The sequence below is a fragment of the Cloeon dipterum genome, chromosome 4, assembly GCF_949628265.1.
Source record: "Cloeon dipterum chromosome 4, ieCloDipt1.1, whole genome shotgun sequence".
Classification (NCBI taxonomy): Eukaryota; Metazoa; Arthropoda; class Insecta; order Ephemeroptera; family Baetidae; genus Cloeon; species Cloeon dipterum.
This window is the reverse complement of record NC_088789.1, coordinates 6,952,080-6,972,034: the sequence shown is the minus strand read 5'-3', so window position 1 is coordinate 6,972,034 and position 19,955 is coordinate 6,952,080. Positions and strand designations below refer to the sequence as shown.

At 41.8% G+C, this 19,955-nt stretch overlaps 2 protein-coding genes across 2 annotated transcripts; one reads left to right on the top strand and one right to left on the bottom strand.

Moving 5' to 3' along the window:
* Window positions 1-197: 197 nt before the first annotated feature.
* SelT (selenoprotein T) lies at window positions 198-1,629 on the bottom strand. The gene is made up of 4 exons (XM_065490037.1): window positions 1,409-1,629; window positions 1,188-1,317; window positions 907-1,105; window positions 198-842 (listed from the first exon to the last, which is right to left on the bottom strand). The coding sequence occupies exons 1-4, from the start codon at window positions 1,582-1,584 to the stop codon at window positions 703-705; spliced, it is 645 nt and encodes a 214-aa protein (XP_065346109.1). The 5' UTR covers window positions 1,585-1,629; the 3' UTR covers window positions 198-702.
* A 312-nt stretch (window positions 1,630-1,941) lies between these two features.
* Window positions 1,942-18,795, top strand: mTerf3 (mitochondrial transcription termination factor 3). Its single transcript, XM_065489410.1, has 6 exons — window positions 1,942-2,024; window positions 2,203-2,635; window positions 2,699-2,884; window positions 2,994-3,117; window positions 6,105-6,195; window positions 18,135-18,795. The coding sequence occupies exons 2-6, from the start codon at window positions 2,226-2,228 to the stop codon at window positions 18,410-18,412; spliced, it is 1,089 nt and encodes a 362-aa protein (XP_065345482.1). The 5' UTR covers window positions 1,942-2,024; window positions 2,203-2,225; the 3' UTR covers window positions 18,413-18,795.
* Window positions 18,796-19,955: the final 1,160 nt, after the last annotated feature.

The following is a 19,955-nucleotide window of genomic DNA, read 5'->3' as shown; positions in this document are numbered from 1 at the left end:
TTAATAATTTTAACAAGCAGACTCAATAGAAACAGGAAACGCAATTTGCTTGCACAGCTCCAAGAATTATACACTTAGCTACTTTTTGATGAGTTAAAGAAACTTCACTATATTATACCCATTGCTTTCAAGCTTAAAAATTAGCTGATTGTCTCATGAGATCGTTAGTTGTCAAGAATAAAGAAAATGAATTAGTGTTACATTGATATAGAAAAACATCTTTATTTGACTGGCTTGCAATATTGAACATATTCTTATTTGTAAAATATGTACACCAACAATGGATCAACACAATGCAAGTAATTTTCTGTCAATCTGGAAATGTGTACAAACAGCACAAAATTACTCAATTTGCAGGGTAATTCTTATCCACACATTTATGCCACATTGATTTCCTAGTAAAAGAAATGTGATACACATCCTACATCCCGTGAAAACCTCCACAACAGAGCCCCTATAATAATATATTATTTTACATCAATGTTTTCTATGCAATATTTACCATAATTTTTAGTTTTTTTTATTGAAAACAATAACATTTGACAACACGGCATTTTAGAGTGAATGAGAATTGTTGAACCAATTAATGTAAATGCTCTCAATCCTTTCGGTTCGTTATTTAACAATTAGTCGTTGGCCTGTCAAAATACTGTTCTTGAGTATGGCAACTAAATTGAGGAGTGCAGTCACATTTAAAAATTATTATGATGAGTAGGTAGGCGTGGGTGGATGAAAGGCTGACGAGGCTTGAGGCTGGAACTGGAGTTGATTTTCTAAGATCTGGAACAGCTCTGGAGGTTGCGGGATGCGACCAGTTTCCAGTTTCGACCAAACAGGAACATCTGCACAATTTAAACACGAGTTAACATTGATAATATATTATGCCAAAATGCAGCCAGTTAATACCATTGAAGAACATTTCAAAAGCACCAGTAGAGATCAGCTGGCCTTCGAGCGCGTTGCCCATGAAGAAAATCATCATGCAGGCGTAGATTTTGTTGTTAAAACACCATTGCCACCAGGAGGGCGTGTTCTGGTAGCCTAGACTTGTGAAAGGGTTGACTCCGAGGACAATGCAGACGACAGCAGCCATCTTCAAGAGACCCTGCAGTTCAGATAAGAATATTGTGTTTAGCGTAATGCACTTCAGTACACATATCCACAGTTTACGCAATCAAATCACTCACCACTGCCTGTGCTAAAAACGTTCTGACAGCTGACGGCTGGTAGTTGTCACCGGTCACGATTATTTCAGGGTACTTTTCTTGTAGCAAGTTTGCATACTGCTCGAAAGCCTTCTTGTATCCACACGAATAACTGGAACGATTAAATCGTACAATTAAGTCATATTCAACGAGCTGGAGAAAACAAGATAGTGACAAAGCAGATTAGCAGAAGTCTCGCTCACCAGTAAAGAACTTTCAGAGTTGGCCCGATAAATTTGTCTACGCCAACCCTTGTAACTGGAATTTCTTTGGGGGAACTAGCTGATGACTGAGTGGGTGAAATGAACAGATCTTTCACCGTCAAAACGGTGAAAAGGACGAATAATCCAGCTATGGAAAGTCTGGAATAATCTGCCATGTTTACGATTTAATGCTAGTAGAATAAAATCTTCGCCCTTTTTACAGTGTGAATCCCAGCTGGAGAAAAGCAGAGCTACCAACACTGAAGTGATAGCACTTCCTCTGAAAAATCTAAACTCAGTGGAAATTACCGGAAATTACTGTAGTTACTGGTTACTGTACCAGATTGTACAGATTAAACTCAGTAAATTGAACTAACACAAAAAATTTCATAAAATGTTATTTTTATCTACATTGAGCATTGAGCACACACACCATACTTTTGGTTAGACCAGAATGATGTCTTTAAAATTTTATGTTGGTAGTTTGAGCCGTGGGGCGTGTTGCTGATAATACATAAACACACACATTCAAAATATAATCAACTGCAAGAAGTAAAAGAAGACACGAGGAGATCGACTGTAGAGAGATATATGATAGATACAAAAAAACAATAAGGTACAGTTACAGTGCAGGAATTGTTAGGAAATCCACTATAAATATTTGCTCTGATTTTCAAATGAAAATTAATAAATAATAATAATTCATTTATGAATGATTGTAAGAATCGTAAAAATAGAAAATCTTAATACATAATTATGTATATCAACATTAATGTATTTTGTGTGTTTCGCAGATACATAACGAATTTCATCAATCATGATATCGTGGAGCAGATTTGCAGTAATATCAGCGATTACACGGAATCTGCGGGCTATGCAGAGGAGTCGCTTTTACTCCAGTTCAGAGACTAAAGAGATTCGTCTTGTCCAAACCTCAGTCCAGAATAAGCGGTCTATCGAAGAAATAGCTGGGATCACCGACAAAGATTTAGAAAATGACGAAGAACAGAACGTTTTAGCGCCAAAACTGGGCAAAAATGTCGACTTTTCAGATTATGGTCCACCTTTAGGCAGGACACAAACGTTTGCTGCTTATGTCAATAGATCTCCAACATTGCAAAAATTGGTGGATCTTGGAGTTGATCTTTCAGTGGTGGAGAAGAAAGAAGGAGTTCCTGAAAAACTTTTGCAGCTGGATTTTGATAAACACATTACAAAGCATATTCTGTAAGATTTTTTGTATTTACATCTAATTTTGTCCATAAAACATCTTCTGTTATTCAATTTCAGGTTTCTCACTGACGTGGGTGTTCCAGCAGGCGATATTGGACTACTTTTAACAAGAAACCCTGCTATTTTATTTGAAGACTTGGAAATTTTGCAGCAAAGGATTAAATACTTACTGGAAACTTTGGGTTTTGAATTTACGGACCTACAAAGAATAATATGCGCCAATCCAAAATGGCTTTGTACCAGGTTTGTAATAATTATTTTTTCCAGTCAATAACCAATAATAATTATAATTTGGAACAACCAACCTTGAGTGTCAACATTTTAACTTAGAATTAATTATTATTTGTTACAGTATCGATGATCTGAGGAAAAGGGTAGATTTTTTCCAGCGAGAATTCAAGTTGTCCTTGCCCTTATTTCGGAAACTTACTTTGACGTATCCGAGGCTCATCACTTACAAATTGCACTACATAAGAGTGAGTAAAAAGCAAAATGACTAAGTTTAATACATTAAATCTAAGCGCTTGGCTTTATTTCGAAAGTAACGTATTGTTTTGAGATTTTTTTACTATTTATATTTTTTTAAATATTTAAGTGCTAATTTTATCAATTAGATTCTTGCAAAACGTCTCAAAGCATAGAGTTAAAACGAATGAAATCAACCATTCATAATATGTATTTAGCGTCAGACAAAAGTCGCTCATCATTTTCTATCTTTTTAAGCAACATATTTTTGTTCGACAAAGCTGCACTACATTTTTGTTGCAAAAAAATAGGTTTCTACATTCTATTTAAGTTTTACATTTTTATGGCATTTCTAGCAAAAAATCCACTTGTCTGAAAAATTTAACCACACTGGCCAAGCAATCAATAAATTTTTAAAAGCAAGTTATACTCCATATTAATATCATTTTAATATTTCTTCACAACGTAGGTGCGTAATTAGTATTGGTCAGTGTTGCGTTTTCTTGTTTCGCAAGAGTTTGTAGCTTGATAAAAGAAATTTTTCGTTTAGATGCAGCGATAATCTCATTACGGTCATTAACAACTACTTCTTACTAACAAAAAACGCAAACTTGCACTGTCAACCATGGTTATGATTAATGTCAGATTTCTTATTCCACTCTATATAAACATAAAGTTTCAAGAGAGGAGAGTCTCCAGTTAAGTGCTTAAAAGAAGAGTGACGAAATAGCGAACTATAAAGCAGGATCCACTTTGTAATGAATATTATAGGGACACAAGCATTTTTGCACTTTCTCTGCGCCGCTCGCTCGCACACAAGTGGGGCAATAAAAGACACAAGGCAGACCAATGTTTTACAACACGCTCGGCCTCGGCATCATTTTTCCCAGCCAGCGCAGAGCGAGGCCGCGGGAAAACCACCCCGGTCTTTTTATTAATGATAATTTTATGAAGCCGCACCCGCAGAGGGAAAAGAGAGGGCGGAAGAGAGTGGTGCTCCTCGCGAGAATACTTGGCCCAGGCTTCGGAAAAAATGTTTTGCGAGGCCACGAGGGACCGCCGCTGGTGCCACTGGTTGTGATATCATTAATCTCCTCACACTCGCTGAGCGGCTGGCATTTTTTCCTTTATCTCCAACAGATCCAATTTAGCACCTTGGGCCGTTGATTAATTAAATCAGATAAGGAGCTCAACCCTTTTTGGCTTTGTAATCCGAGAAGCCGGTTTGCTTTCACTTTCGCCCGCCTGCCCGTCGTCGCGACTGATAAAATGCTCGCAGCAATTTGTCAAAACGCGTGCGTGACCACCGATTTAGTGGGCAATCAATCAGCACCCGGATTTCAGTTGAGAATGAGTGCGGGGTTTGAGATATGCGGGTTAAGCAGCATGTTTAGCCACACAGTATTCGTAAAAATCGAGATTCACATTACGGCACAAGCCTTACTCCTAAAATAGACAACCTATTAGAATTATTCAACTGAGAATCCTTTTTTTATCAACATCACAGAGAATACTGATTTTCCAGGAGGATATAGAAGAATAAAAGCATCGTCCCCAATTCGAGAGTTTTTGTTGCTCTGAATTCTGCCCAATCGCGACATTTTGAATTTTTCGCTTAAGCAAATATTTTTCTTACTTTTTCTCTTGACGCAGTAGTCGATTCTTTGTGTGCTTATCATTAGTGGAAATTGCAAAGTGAGGAGTTTCCAGTCTGTATTGATTTATGTACAGGCACGAACTCATCCTCCTTTGGGTCGACAATATTTTCGCTGTGGGTGTGGATGATTACAAACGTGGCACAAATTCTGCTGAATCGTCGATTAATTAAACGAGTACAGCCGTTCGTCGCGTATTATTTTCGAAAAGTGTCGTCTGACGAATTGGCGTGCACGAACGCACCGCGCGCAGCACAACACAGGTAAATTACGCGATCCGAATTTGCATTTTGTTGCCACATCAGTGGGTGCGATTCGCGAATTCTGCGTGCGTGCGGATTGAGGTTTTTATTCAAGCGGACGATAAATCCGACTGCTACTTTTTTAAATTCGTTAGCCAATCAAAACACGCTCACTGATTTATTACTGCGCGAATAAATCCGAGCTGGATTTCGGAATTATGCAACCGGCTGGGCCACACCGCCGAGCAGGTTGCCTACTTTTGAAATATCGCCGTTTTTCTTCGTTACACCCAGTGCCGGACTGGAGCCAAAATATTCAACGGGATTTTAGGTAGGGACACCGGGGTATAGCTTGTTTTTTTGGGATGGGTTGGCGGTTGTAGGATTTTTAATTTGAATGGGGTTTTTTGAAGAAAATTTTTAATTTAAATTGCCTTTGGCGTTTAAGACACTTAATTCAACGTTTAAGAACCAAGAACACCTATCTGACGTGAAAATTTTTAATTTAACTTGTTTATCGGTTTGGAGGGCAGCTTTGACTGGATTAAGGGACTGGACAAGGCAAGGGGCGCACAAAGCGTTGCCCGCTACGCCCAATAGGCCAGTCCGGCCCTGGCTACACCGATGGAGGCGGCGCAGTACATAGTGTCCCCCAATTGAATGAGCGAGCGGGGGCCTTCGGTTTGTTTCTGGGGAAAAAGAAATGGCTGTCCAATTCAAGCGAGCCGAAATTTATGATCCTTTTAGAAGATTGACTATTCCGCAGGAACGCCGGACGCCTGGCTGGCATTTTCTGCCTTTTTGTCTCGCTCTCCTCTTTAAGGTCTAGTGTATGCGAAATGACATACAATTATAAATAAACAAGGCCGGCGCGCAGAATTTATGTGTGTACCCTTTTGGATGTATTTATGCGGCACGAAACGAGCTTGTTCCGCAGAAAAATAAATTCGAGATGAAATTGCGATAAAAATAATAGAAGTCTGTTTTTGGAGCGGCAGGATTCGCAGTCAGCGGAAGCAAACACGCGCTTAACGTAAAAAAAGAGCTGACCTAGGGCAGAAAAGTGATGGTTGTTTTAATGGCGGACCGTTTGTGTTCCAGGCGAATACATTTTCCATCATCGTCGAGATGGGATTCACCAGGTCCGAACTCGGATCCATGTTGATGTTCAAACCACGCATCTGGACGCTAGGTGAGTTTTTGCTGTCGTTGATCATTTTCCGCGCATTCGTCTCTTGGATCAAAGACAAAAAGTCGCGGCTTTGTGGCTCCAGTGGAGGAGCGGAAAGTGAACTTGACGGCTTTTTTACGAGAGACAAATTGGCATCTTTCTTGTCATCCTGTCACAGAGGCAAATTTTATAGGCTTGTTCGACAGCCAATTTGATTTCTTTTTCCCCCTCTTCGCATAAAAAGTGAAATTTGGTTATTAGAAGGCGTAGAAAGGCTGAACGAAAGTCTTTTGACGTCGGATGTATTGTAATCTTTATGATTAAGAGCTTTTGTGTCACATCTCAAATCATTTAATCTGGAGAAAATACAAATGGCCCTGTTCTGCATGGATTTACTAATAATGGGTGGCAAAGAGTGCAACTTTTAGAAGAATAGAAGGAGAAATTTTTGTCGCAGGGAGGGTGAGTGACGCGTTTTCGCATGATTTCGTTTCTTGCTTTCTTTTTAATTACGCTTGGAAATTAATAAAATCGATCCTTTTCAACGAAAATTAATTCAAAGTATTACTGAATGGAACATTGTCAAGAGTCGTGAAAATGAAGAGAACATTTCAAAATAAAAAAGCAATTTAGATTCATAATTTTCCGAGTGGGATGTAAAAATTAAAGCAATTTGCTTTGCAAGCGGAATTTGAAAGTGCGAGAGCAATAGGTACAGTGGCAATTTGCCGCTCGCTGTGCCAAAACAATTTTAAAGCGTAATGGAAGGGAGAGCGCTATTTTAAATGCCATTGCTCCCTGGAAAGACAATGTGAGCAGCGTTATCATTTTTCGTCTGTGCGTCGCCTGAATTAATTACGCGAGCCAGTCTCCCACAATCGGAGGCACCTTTGTACCATTTCGCGACATTTATGGTACAGTTCGCCTCGGAATTAATTAAATAACTACGTCTCTTCCCTACGGCGGAATAGCGAGTGTCGGGCGAAAAGGGCCGTACGCCGAAAAAATAATAATATCGCGGCGCAATTTGCATAACATTAAAAACTTGACAATGGCCGCCTACCTCTGAGGCAGGCAAAAGGGAGCCACCAGGCTGGAGCCAATTTCGCATTCTGCATTTCTTTTATCTCATTAAACCGGCGGCTCCTGCTGGAGTCGCCACTTTTTGCCAGAAAGCGGAATGCACGGAAACTAAGCAAAGCCGTGTGTCAAAGCAAGCCATTTCTTTCGGAAATTTTTTTGCTCTTTTCGTCCCTGCCCGAGGACCGGGAAGTGCGCGCACTGTACTAGCACGAATGCTGAAACCCGGGTCCCAATAACACCGCGAACGGATAACATGGGCGCACCAGGCCGCACAGGGACCCAGCCCACTGAAGGGCCACTTTCCTCCGCACCGAGGACTGCATTGAAACGCTAGACATTCGTCCTGTGAAGCCAAATCACGCATGCTGGAAAGGTGCTAACCAGCAATTAGAGAGTCGGCGCTTCGGTGCGCCTCCCAGCCCGTTGAGCAATTTGAGCATTTCAAGTAACCACTTTTTGCCTTCTCTGACATTGGGTAGCCAGTATTATTAGATCTCCGAACTGCTCAAATACCTCCCATTGCTTTGACACTCCTGAGAATGCCTTAACAATGCGAGCCAACGGGCTGGAATCTACCTGGAAATATACATATATTTAAAGGGGACTAACGGTACGGAGCTATTAAAAGTGTACTTAAAAGCTTGAGATATTGAGATTTAGTTTATCCTTTAACTGACCCAAACGACCTAAACAAATCCTGCCTTTGACTTATCCATCAAAAACTCCTGATTACGATTCTCTTTCAGAATGAAGGAGCATGCTCAGTGCAATCATTTTTAATTCTTAACTTTCCTGGAAAAATTATTTTATAATGGAGACTCACTTTTCCGTTTAATTCGAGTCATATTGTGTCAAACTGATTACTGAATGCCTGCTTCAGTTTTTTCAGACACAATATGGAACCCTATCTAACGCAAGAGCTCCGCCGGTGTTTAATTCGGCGTAAGCACCCAAGCAGATAAGGAGGGGAGACGGAGAGGTTACACGACATTAAAGCCGAATTTTTGCCGAAACGCAGTCCCCCGACGGTCCGAGCTCGCTTGCACTCGAGAAAGGGTCGATGCTAATCTCGAATGCAGCAAGGGCGTGAAATATTGCGAGCCTCAAGTGGGATTACCATTATGACGGTATTGATTTACGCCGCGCTGCTCCTTTCTTATGCAAAGCAACCCTCATTAGGCGTAATTTCAGTCCCCGCACGCGCAACAAAAAGTAACTCACTGCAGCGAGAGAGAGCACCGCGTGTCCCTTCCTCTCGAAAATTTTGCCCGACAACAAACTCTACTTGGAACTTGGTGCCGGCCTGCCGGCCGCGAGATTGAAACTCTCGGCCAAGGCAATTCTGCCGAGAGCAATTAATAAAAAATTAAGCCAGTCGGTGCGTTTACGACTGCTCTCGGCAGCGAGGCGCGTGGTGCGCCGGCTAATTATTCTTGTGGCGCATTTGTCTTGATTTTAGGCTGAATCTCAGAATGCGCAGCGGGTCTGATTTGCAAATTAAATGAGGCCTGTTCGTTTGTTTACGACTTTTGTTGCCGCTGACGGGCGTCAGCGTGTTAATTAATGCGCCCGTGAATTTTTCAGCCTGCAGACTTGGCGGATGGAATTATCATAAATTTCGTGCGCGCTCTCAGCGTACTTTCGTTTCGCCTTGGCGCGCATTAAACGAGGATTTGCCTGTCGACAACTGTGAAAAGTTGCTCGACTTGGGCATTACGGCGCAGTTTCGATGCAGGCGGCGTCGTGATTCGTGAACTTTGGCCCCCGCAGCACTCGCAGCCGCCCCCATCTTTCGAAACAGCGCTGCAAGTATTTATATGGAGCTGCGAGAGCGTGAAAAATGCCGAGTTGGAGTTTGTTTGCTTCATATTTTGTGCACCAAATGTAGTGGAAACGAACTCGCCCAAATCAATGATTAATTCAAAAACACAGAGACATCAATAACTTTTTCTTTGCCTTCCTCCGCGACCTTTTTTACTGCCCCTTACCTTCCTGCGTGTTTCCATTTCAGTGATCTATAAACTCTGTTGATGTTTTTCCTTGTAAATTTTACGTCCCGGCAGGACACCTTCATTGTGATTTTATACCTTCTGCTTATTACAACAGACCTAATGAGATTTGCTCCCCCTTGGCCCCGGGAACTCTTCGCTGACGGTCAATGTCGCTTACTTTCCATCTGATTCGAATCTCTGTGGGTTCAAATCCATCATCAAACCCGGTTTCTGGCGCAAAATCGAAACGCGGCGCTCGTCACCCGAAAAATTGATTGTCAAAAGTTCAAAGTTGCTGCCGAGGGTAATTAAACGTCCATTTTTGCTCGGCGTGATAAATTAATCTCTTTTTGCTGGTAGAGACGCGCTGCGAAGTTTTGCCGTCCGATCGATGATATTCTAATTTTGTTAATCGTCCGTGAAAATTGTCGGAGGCCGCTTCCGACAGCTGAATTTAATTTGCACAACGAGAGCCGAGTGAAAAGACTCCGGCGGAAAACACATTTTCGCAAAACTAACCTAACCGGGTGTCTCTGCCGCTTGTCCGTAAATTAATCAGCGTCTATTGCCGGGATTCTTAAAAGTTTTGAAGCACCCTCGGAGCGTTGCTCGACAGCGCGAATTACAATCGGCGAGCAAACTTGAGCACGATAAAGGGGCAGGGCTTTGTGTGTCTGTACCTCGGCGTGGGCTGAATTAACTCTTGGCCTTGTTTGGCGAGCCTGAAATTAATTCCGCTCGTTATATCACAAGAACACACTTCTGGCGACCCAGCCGAGCGAATTTGCGAAACGGATGTGTTTTGATACCCGGGCCGACGGCTAAATGGCCCGTGGGTAATGCTGTTCCTCGCGACGCGCGCATTATCGCACGCGAATTAAGTGCATTTATCCCCGCAGATAAGGCGCTCAAACATTTGCATACGAGAGAAAGGCTGCGGCTTGGGAAGATGCTCAGATGGCCGCTCTGCTCTGTTTGCGCGTTTCCGGCGAGCTGCACGACAGAGTTTGCCAAACACACGGGTTTTCGTAGCAAAATGTTACTACTTTGCATAGGCCGCTTGTCGTCATCGGTCGGCGCGGCTCGGTTTATTCCCTAATTTGTATTCTAAAACTTCTGGGTTAAGGCTTTGAAAATTCCCTTCATTTCTTCTCAAGTCGAGGTATTGGATTTTCTCTTTTTCTCTGCAAGTACAAAGTACCAGACTAGAAAATTTAATTAAAATTGAAGCTTAATTAATTTTAAAAATTTGAATACGTGATCCTCCAAAACCCGTTTGATTTTAGTGTAAGCTCGTTCTAAGTTGATGGCGTGTGTTAAAATATTTGTCTTTGTTAGTCTTGTTTGAAGATAGTGTATGTTCGGTATTTAACAGCAACTAAAAAAATTATTTAAATAGGAGTCAAATTTTTCGATCGATGTATTCTCTGGAGAATTTAGCAAATTCAGCAATAATGCCGCAGTTAGCCAGCTGGAGACTTGCTGCTTTCCTCTTGTCTACGCCGGTTGAAATGGCGAAAGCTAAGCATCTGAATAGAGTCCTTGACATAAAAGCAATTTAGCTCAATCTGACGTTGGCTTTATGCTACCTGGAGCTTTCCATTTATCGTGTCCCAATCATCACGTCTCGGATGGTGTTTACTCTCATTCCGGAGAACCTCGTTTTTTCCAATAGCGGAAAATAGATTTCGCTCATATTATTCGCTCAGAAACCTGTCGACAACGTGAAGAGCCTGCGGCTATGGAATATGGCTTGGAAAAATAATTCAGAGCGCGATAGAGACGGAATACTCGACTTGGTGTGTCCGTATTCTCGCTTTTTTCACCTTATCTGGCCTCCTTTTTCTTCGGCTGCTATAAAGCTTTCTTTCCGATGTAAGGCTCGGCTTCTGAAAGCTTTGCCTAAATCACAGAGTCGGGGATGCAGATTCGATTTCTTTGTTTTGGAAATGAGGCGTAATTTTAGTATATTTTGGTTTCCTTACGCATTTCATTAGTGAAAAATTTTCAAACCCCGAACTCATGATAAGTAAACCGTGTCTTTATTTGCTGGTATCTTTGATAAGTTTGCGTGTTCTAAACAAATGTTCTGTGCGGAATAATTTCCTCTGCCAAAATACCAACGCATGATAAATTTTGCATTTCGCTTTAGCAGCAACCTCTAGAATGGCGCTGTTATAACATTCCTATTCCATTCACTAAGCCCGTGGCGAACTTTGGGAAGCAGCGAAGCATCTTATTTTGAGCTCTCCAATTTTGTTCCTTTTCTCGTAATTCCGCACCGCCCCTTACTCCATCACGTTTGCAGTGAAAATCCCTTTTCCCAAAGAGCTCCCGCTGTGAATCCTTTCCAAGAAACGTATAAACAGCTTGTCAATAGGCACAAAGCTTTGCGGTTTTTTGAATGGCTTGTTTTTGGGTGTTGTTTGCGCTGGCATTAGCAGAGCCAAACAGCCGAAAAACTATTGATTCAAAAGTTACACGCAGAGCGTGCAGCATCGCCCACAACGCTATAGGGAGAAGTTCAATTTTTTCACTGCCGCTGCTGCTCGCCAACACAAGCTCTCGAACTCCGACCACCCAGCAGAGCACATTTTTCGCTGCGGTGTTTCAGAAGACAAAATTTATGAATTCCGCCCGCAAATTGCAAACTACGTACTTTCCGCAATTTGCTGCGCTAACGAGCCGCGGAATTGGCAAAAAATCAAAGCACGCGTGCCGGCAAATTGGTGAAACGAAACTTTAGCCCCACTTTCTCATTTCTCCTTGACACATCGTGTTTGTTGTTTTGCTTTGAGCAGCAGGAGTGGAGTGCAGAGCCGTTGAGTCAATTTTTGTTCCTTGTGCGGAGAAATTTGACGCACGAGATGGAACCGTGAGGGTAATAAGAAGCTCGTTAAAATTGTAGAGAGAGTGAAAACGCGCAGAAAGTGCTAAAAACGGATCTTTTGAAAGCAAACAAGGAAAGAGGTTGATACGCAAATTCTGGTGAAAAATTATGTTTTGATCTTTTTCGCAGAAGAAAAGATAATTGGAAAGACTGTGGAGCAAAGTTTACCCAGCTACCTTCTGAATAATAATTAGAGCAAACAAGACGAGAAAGATAAATGTGTAGAAAACGTTTTCCTCCTAATAACGATCAATCATAATCCCAGGCATCGATTGACATCAAATATCGGCAAATTTACAGGGGGATAAGCGGATTTATGTTTCGTTACGGCAAGCTCGATTTAACTCCTCTCTCTCTCTCTCTCTCTCTCTCGCTCAAGAGCAAACGTAAAGTGATTAATACATTTCGTCGACGCGACTTTGTTGATTTTGTGTTGCGTTTGTTTCTGCAGCGTGGATATCATAAATCATCTCTCAGCCCTTCAAAAAGCCTTTGCAACTTTTGCTCTCTGCCAATCATCCGCCAATCTCCATTACGAGGCCGGCAGGTGCTCAACGTGTGTCTCCCTTCCCGCTCGGAGTGGAAGCAAATAAATAAATAATAGCAACAAGTTCGCGTACACGGTAGAGAATCTATTCCTATAATTACGATCGGGTCCAGACGAGCTCGGTCTTTTGAAGAAGAGGGGGGCGAAAAGCGGCGCCACCAGTCCAAGTAGAAATCTGAGCCGTCCAGATTTAATTTTGGTTTAATGTTAAGTCAGGAAATTGTTTTTAGTTAAAAGCTAAGCTGTAGATAAAATGAAAAAGTAATAAAACAGCGAACAGAAAAAATATACACTCACAGGAAATTTCTGCATGGAGTTTACTCTGGATGGATATAAATGGATGAAATTTTGAGAGGATAAAATTGAATACCAAAGTTCTCGTACTCTGTATAGCGGTGCTTGGCCCCGCAGGCTTCATAAGCAGGTTCTACAATGTTGTACAAGGTTTCGGAAAGTGTCCTAACACTCGACGACTGATGCGAACCTCTATCCACGTGTAAACAAAATGCTTGTCATTCAATTAACATAGAAGTGAGTGAAAATATTCGTGAACTTTTGTCTCGCAGTGAGTGTCTTGACGTCGAAAATCCCAGGAATACTCAGCCATCGTAAAGTTATCTTAAAATTTTAAGCAAAAACTATTGTTAATTTCCGCAAAAAATATATTTTGCCTTTTAAAACTCTTTCAGATATCTCGTAGAGGTCTTTCCGCAGGACACATTCTGTTAGTACCCCCTCGTTTCCCATTTTCGATTGAGCTCAGAATTGAGTTAAACTGGACGGTTTCAACGATCACTGATTTGAAATTCTCTGCAGGTGCGAATTTTGTTTTGCAGGTAGCAGGTAAAGCTTTGCTGATGAGGCCTGCGGGGCCGAAACAGCCGCTACACAGTAAGAAAACGCAGTATTTATGCCTTACTTCTCAAAATTTCATTCCTAGTTAGTTATCCATCCTGAGTGCACTGCGTTCATAAACTTTATTTACATGATTGTTTATAATGTGAAAATTGCAACAAAACCGACATAATAATGTTGCAATCCAGAGCACAAAAATTGCTGCGGCCTACTTGACTGTGGCTGGATGTCGGCTTGTTTGAGAGACATCGGTCGCTGCGGCTTGATATTATTTATCGTTGTGGCTGCTGGTGCAGCCATCACAGTCTGTCAATTGGGCTGGCTGATGGAGAAACCGCAAACTTTCGGCTGGCTTGGGACTCTAGTTGGTGCTATCAGTTTTCGCCGGGTCTCGCCTGGTCGATGCGTTGGTTGAATGGAACCCAAACAGTTTGCTTTTTGTTGCGCGCACAAGGCCCTCGTTTGCGGGGCCACCGTCGCCGTTTTTTCTGCTCACGAATCAGCTAAAATATGTTCTGAAAGGAGCATCAAAGCGCAGGTGAAATAAGGCTTTTAAAGGACGAAGCGAGTAAGAAAGAGAAAGAAAAAACGGTGACAAAACGAAACACCCCGTGCCTTTTAAATTACATCAAGGCATTTGCATTCTTGAGATAAACGCGTAATAAATAGTTGAGGGTTTTAACGCGTGCGCGCACATACAGGCGTAATAAAAAAGCCGCTCGACGCAGTGCTGCTCTGAAATCCAGGCCGCCTTGCTCCACGTGTTACGGGCTGAACGCGACGAATTGCTTTTCGTATCGCGATCTCGAGGTCTTGATTAGCCGAATTACGGCCAGCAAAGTGAGCGTTTAAGGCTCCTCTCCGCCCATTAGCCGAAAACAGCCTCAGTTTCATAAGACATGATGCGATCCGCCCGTGTTAAGCGTGATGCAAATTGGTAATTTAGATAAAAAAAAAGAGAAACGCGTTGCTTCCCTTAGCAGAGGAAAGAAATGGGTTCAAGAATATCACTTTTTACATACAGCAGACACAGTCTCCCAAAAATTCGAGCACTTGTATAACAAAATTTAAATATTCGCTTGTCGTGTTTTGTCCTCAACAAATTTCTGGGCGTGCTGGGAAAAATGTGTGCCTGTCAGAGCAGCGCACCTTCTCATTCCCCTGGCCACTCGGGCCGCTCGTAAATTCAGACCTTCACTTACTTAATGATATGCGCAGGCAGCGCGAATTAAATTTGTTGACGCGTCATGCTGGCTGCTGGTTAAGTGGCTGGCTTTCCGCCTTTTGCTGCCGTGCGCGAATTAAGACAAACAAATAGCTAGTAAGAAATGGCCGTGTTAATTTATCTCTGAAATTAAATCTCTCCCTCGCGAGCAAGTTGCCGGCACGCCGCTTTGAGATAACACGTCGCTTTATTTAGTCATAATGGAATTCTTTCTTTCCTTTCTCCCCTTTCAAACACGCCTCCTCGAGCTCGGTTGCTACGAGCCGCTGGTCCTCAGGGTGCTGACACCATGCTTTTTCTAGCGCTAGCTTGGAACTTAATGGAACGAGAGCCGGCCGCAATTTACCACAAGGAGTGAAATTGTTTCTCGCCCGTGAGGCGCAGAGAGCGTGCCGCTTATAACCGTAATGAATTTTGAAAAAAATCCAACTTCCAGAGATCTCAAGCAAGATTATTTTTACCTGAAGACGTGGAAGAGAGCATAATAACAGCCTTTGCTGTGCAATCTGACCCAAAAACGCGCCGGGGAAATTCTACCCTCCTGATCACTAAAAATTCGTCTACCTTTCGCAGACGCAGCCGATTTTTCTAAATGATCGATTAAAGGGTACAAATGAAACTGCATTTGAATCAAATCAATCAAATGTTATTTTTAAGAGATAAAGTTTTACAGATTAAGATAGGCTTCTGTTTTAGCAGGTGCCATGATAATGTCCCAACGCACAAATATCCTAAAAATTCTCCCAAGTAAATTTAAAATATTATACTAAAAATTTATTTCCTAAAACCTAATAAAAAATGACCTGACGCGGCTGACGCATATTTTCTTAACGCCAGATTGCAACCAATGATTTTGTTTTGAGAGACAGATTATGGTGTGTGAATATATTTTAGCAAAGCTGAAAGAAACATTTAGAAACAGGACAAAAGGATTAGAAGTGTAACATAAAAATTGATGAAAAGAATCACAACAATTCCTCAATTTCTTAAAATAACTTGTTTAGGACCTTGTAAAATCCTATTATATTACAAACTAAGTAATGCATTGAAATATTAAGAAAACAGAAGGGCGCGCAGCACGTGACTTGACTTTACCTGCATTTTTTAGTTTTTTTAAACCTCCAGAGGATAAAAATACCACGGAGAGCCCAAAAAGGTTAAAGTGATATTTTTTATGAAAAGATAAAAAATTATTTAATCTCAAAATTTCAATGGAAACATTTTTCGTTCAAATTTTGGTGATTTAGTTGGGTTTTTTGTTCAAATTAGTTGATTTGGACTGGTTAAGCAAAAAAGTTGGAATTGGGCGATTTTAGCAAACCTTTTTTGAAATCAGAATTACATGATTCGTTGTATTTTGTGTGTTGCTGTCTACAGAGAATTTAGTCGATCGAATAATACCCAAATCAAACAATATCAGTAAAAATGTCAGTTCATCGGTGTGGTTAAATGTTTTTGAACGGTTTTCATGTGCCTAAGCAAGAAACTGGAGGCAAAATTAATTTATTTTCCTTTTCCGTTAACCCTGCTTTTTCCTTCTGCAATCGACCAAAAATTTATATATCTGATCGAAAATTACCACGAAAGGCCGGCATGTTGTTTTATGTGCAAAGCAAACATTTTGAAAGCGCGGTTCATATCTGGGTGTGATAATTAGATGCGAACTGGTGGGAAAGACAGTCAGCGCAAAACAAAAACAAAGAGTATACAATTATTAATTCCGCCGACATCGAAACCGCGCCGCTGCCAAAATGAAATTTCTGCGCGAGATGTTTTTCAAATGCAAATTTGTTTAAACTGTTTAGCTTTTTAGAGAGCGTAATGATGAAAGGGAATTCTCTGCGCTTTGTCGAGCTTCGAATAAAACTGCTGTTGCTGTCAGGAATTCGCATGCGGTTCATTTCGACGTGCGAGTCGGCGAGCGAGAGATGCTTTTCATTTCAAGTGCTACACGTGTACACCGTTTTTAAATTCTAGTCCCACATACGCAGAGCGGCGGCGGCGACCAATTATACTATCGCGCCGACACGATATTATTTCTGCATGCATTCGTTCGCAGAGATCAAAAGCACGCGCGCACGCGGTGAAACTTTAACGTCATATTTACATCGGATAATTCCATTCGCACCCCTCGCTTTCAACTTTGCACTTTGACGCTACGTGAGGAGAATCGCCAACAAAACAAAGAGTGAAGAATGCTCGGAATGATAAAGTTATTGTTAATTGGAAAATGGTGTTAGAAAATCTCGACAGGCGTGAATATAAATCATTTTGTTTTCAATTTTCGCCAAACTTCCTTTCTGTTGCTACAAAGTTTGTCTTTTTATGCAGTAAATGGATAGATTGCAGTTTTTGCTCCAAACAAATCCATAATTGAGATATCGAAACGAACAATTTTTTTGTAAAGCCAGTCCTAAATAATACCATTTTTATATTGCTTCTAGTTTGTATTTCCATCAGTCCCATCCGAGTTATATTAGATGGTATGTAAAGTAAAAAAATAAAATTAGGGACAGCTACAAAGCAAGTGGGAAACCAATGTGTTTATTGAAAATAACTTAAAATTTAATATAACATAAAACTATATATTTTCTCACGTCTGCATTTAGAGATTAAAAAAATAAAATTCCTATGTCTAAAATTTGCCTTAGCCCTATATTTTATTTTAATAAAAATAGTTGATACCAAGGGAAATGGAATGTTAATTTTTTACATATTTATGTGACGCATTGTAGACGAAAATTCATAAGCAGTCTTTTATGTTAACTTATTAGCCTTGCATCTAGTTTATCGGTTTATCGTCCTGTGAGACCCCAAAAAATTTCTTTTTATTGTGTGATCGCCGCCGACTGCAAGTAAAAGAGTGACATTGCAATTTGGTCCTAAATACGTGCTGGGGGAGAAATTGCATGGCATTTTCCAGCCCATTTAAGGCGAGTACAGTGATCATTTGACTCCCTGGAGAGCAACAACAATCCGTAACAGTGAATGAATTTTATTTCCTTCTGAGCACTTTTCCAAGCATATTTGATTACATTTCCAAAGTAAAATACTTACATTTTTTAGTTTTTTTCAAAACTTTTATCGCTTGCTAATTCATTCAATTAGCAGCGGTTATTACCACTGTAATTTCTAGTTAGTAAAGAGAGTGGGAAAGTAATTTTTTTTTGTAGCGACGAGGAGATATCTCCATAGAAATCCTTTGGACAACTGCATTTTGTTAAAATAAACTTATCGTTTTATTAGAATATTCATCGTCTATTTTAGATTAACAAGCAAAGATAACCGTGCAAAGCAAAGCAAACAAATCCAATCCAAATCCAAAATATTGAGGTTAATAATATTGACTGTCCTCTATTATGTTTGCAGACAACAAAGACCTGGTGGAGCGCTTCAACTTCCTACACAATAGCCTGAAAATTCCGCACAGGCTAATAGCCCAGCAACCGCATTGCCTGCTCGCCCGCGTCAGCCATCTTCGGCAGCGTCATTTTTTCCTGCACAGCCTGGGCAAGGCGCAGTACGATCCGGCGCTTCCAAATTACGTTTCGCTTTTGGCCCTGGTAACAGGCAGCGGCGCCGAATTTGCATCAAACGTCGCTGGCACATCGGCCGAGAGCTTCAGCAACTTCTTGAAGACTATGTAGTAAATAAATGCGCGCCAGTGTCGGCTGTGCTCTCGGAAAGAAAACTTGGAAATACACACACACCATACTGTTTCCGCCGAGTGCCAGGCTGCGCGTAATTGCCTCGTGTCCTTTTATTGCCGGCCAGAATTTGCATGTTTAATTGCCCAGCTTGCGAGTGCACTGCTATACATGCTGTTTCCAGCAAAAGTGATCGCGTGAAATTACCTTGGGAGTCGGAAAGCTTCTTTAATTATGGAAAAGAGTTGGAATTGCACTGAGATTCTGCTGTGTAATTCTGTTAGGGAAATTGCGAGGAAGGTAATTTATTCAAAAAATCTCAATTAATGTGCGCCGGACTTAAATGTTTTATTACCCATTAAAATTGAAACATAAAATGAAAAGGTACTCTTATTTTTAGCATCAAAAGGATTCCTGCTTTTAACCTTTTTAACGGAGAAATATTTTAGTTTTGAAACGAACAGGTTGTTGTTTTCAACTATATGAAGGTTGTCACGAGATGGTTGGAAGCTCCCTGAAGTTTTAATTTCACGGTTGATGCATGCCAGGGAGTCGGGTGTTGCGTGAAGAGAGGGATCAAGTTCAAAAATGATTTTGTCAATTTGAATTGCAAATTTCTAAGTGTTCGCTCAAACGCCATAATATCTTGAGCCTGTTAGTTACACTTTTTTGCAGTCATTGTTTTCAATCATGCAAATTTCCGAAATGACGTCAAAAACTAAAAGCCCTGCCGTCACCATTCCCGCTAATCCCTTGGATCGGGAACGCCGATGCCGGCCCGGCGGGCAATGCTGCTGTTAATGATTCGCCAATTGCACGTGCGAAAGACCCTTGACAGTTTGGGCTGCTCGGCCAATCTATTTGGCCCGACGCGATTTGTGTACATAATTAGGCTGTTGTGTCTGGCAAAGGCGTCAAAGGCCGATAGCGTCGGCGACGACGCGCGACCAGCAGGCCGGCGGGTCGCTCGTCGTTCACGCCAAGGGGCTCCGGCCCGATGCAAGTGCTCGAGTGTGGCTGACACTAGGTTCGGACCGGCTGCCTCAAGTGGGTCTTTCCGCTAATCTACAGCAGGCCGCACTTGATGCGGAGACACTCGACGGCCGTCGGCCGGTCGACGTGTTGTCGCGTGAAAATGCCGCCATCGCGGTTACGTATGCCCGGGCTACAGAATAATTAAAGGAATTTACTTGTGTCCGCATGTGTCAGCGACGCGGGGCAGGGCCGCCGAATGGGCGCAGTCGGCCCTGCCGGCGCGCCTTCTCCCTATCACGAGGTCAGAGTTTGTTCTTCTGTGGCCAAAGTAGACTTTACAGGGTGCAGGGTGGACAAGAAGGGAAAATGCCCAGTTACTATACCATACCAGTTTATTGTAGATAGCAGCGACAGTACACAGCGTGGCTACCCAGAGGGACGAGCGGGGGAGCGAGAGAGTTACCCTCTTGCTCGTGTGCCGTCAGGAGAGCGAGTGCGTTGGTGCGAGCGGGTCGTGTGCTCGTGAGGGGGAGGTTCTTGCGTTGCCTTTATTGATACCTGAGTCTCT

Bases quoted from the DNA above. Each gene is read 5' to 3' on its own strand.
- SelT (XM_065490037.1), bottom strand. From the start codon at position 1,584: ATGGCAGATTATTCCAGACTTTCCATAGCTGGATTATTCGTCCTTTTC. The intron at 1,106-1,187 runs GTGAGTGATTTG...TCTGAACTGCAG, and splicing joins CGTTTTTAGCACAGGCAGTG to GGTCTCTTGAAGATGGCTGC. The intron at 843-906 runs GTATTAACTGGC...TAAATTGTGCAG, and splicing joins TTTTGAAATGTTCTTCAATG to ATGTTCCTGTTTGGTCGAAA.
- mTerf3 (XM_065489410.1), top strand. From the start codon at position 2,226: ATGATATCGTGGAGCAGATTTGCAGTAATATCAGCGATTACACGGAAT. The intron at 2,885-2,993 runs GTTTGTAATAAT...TATTTGTTACAG, and splicing joins CCAAAATGGCTTTGTACCAG to TATCGATGATCTGAGGAAAA. The intron at 3,118-6,104 runs GTGAGTAAAAAG...TTTGTGTTCCAG, and splicing joins ACAAATTGCACTACATAAGA to GCGAATACATTTTCCATCAT.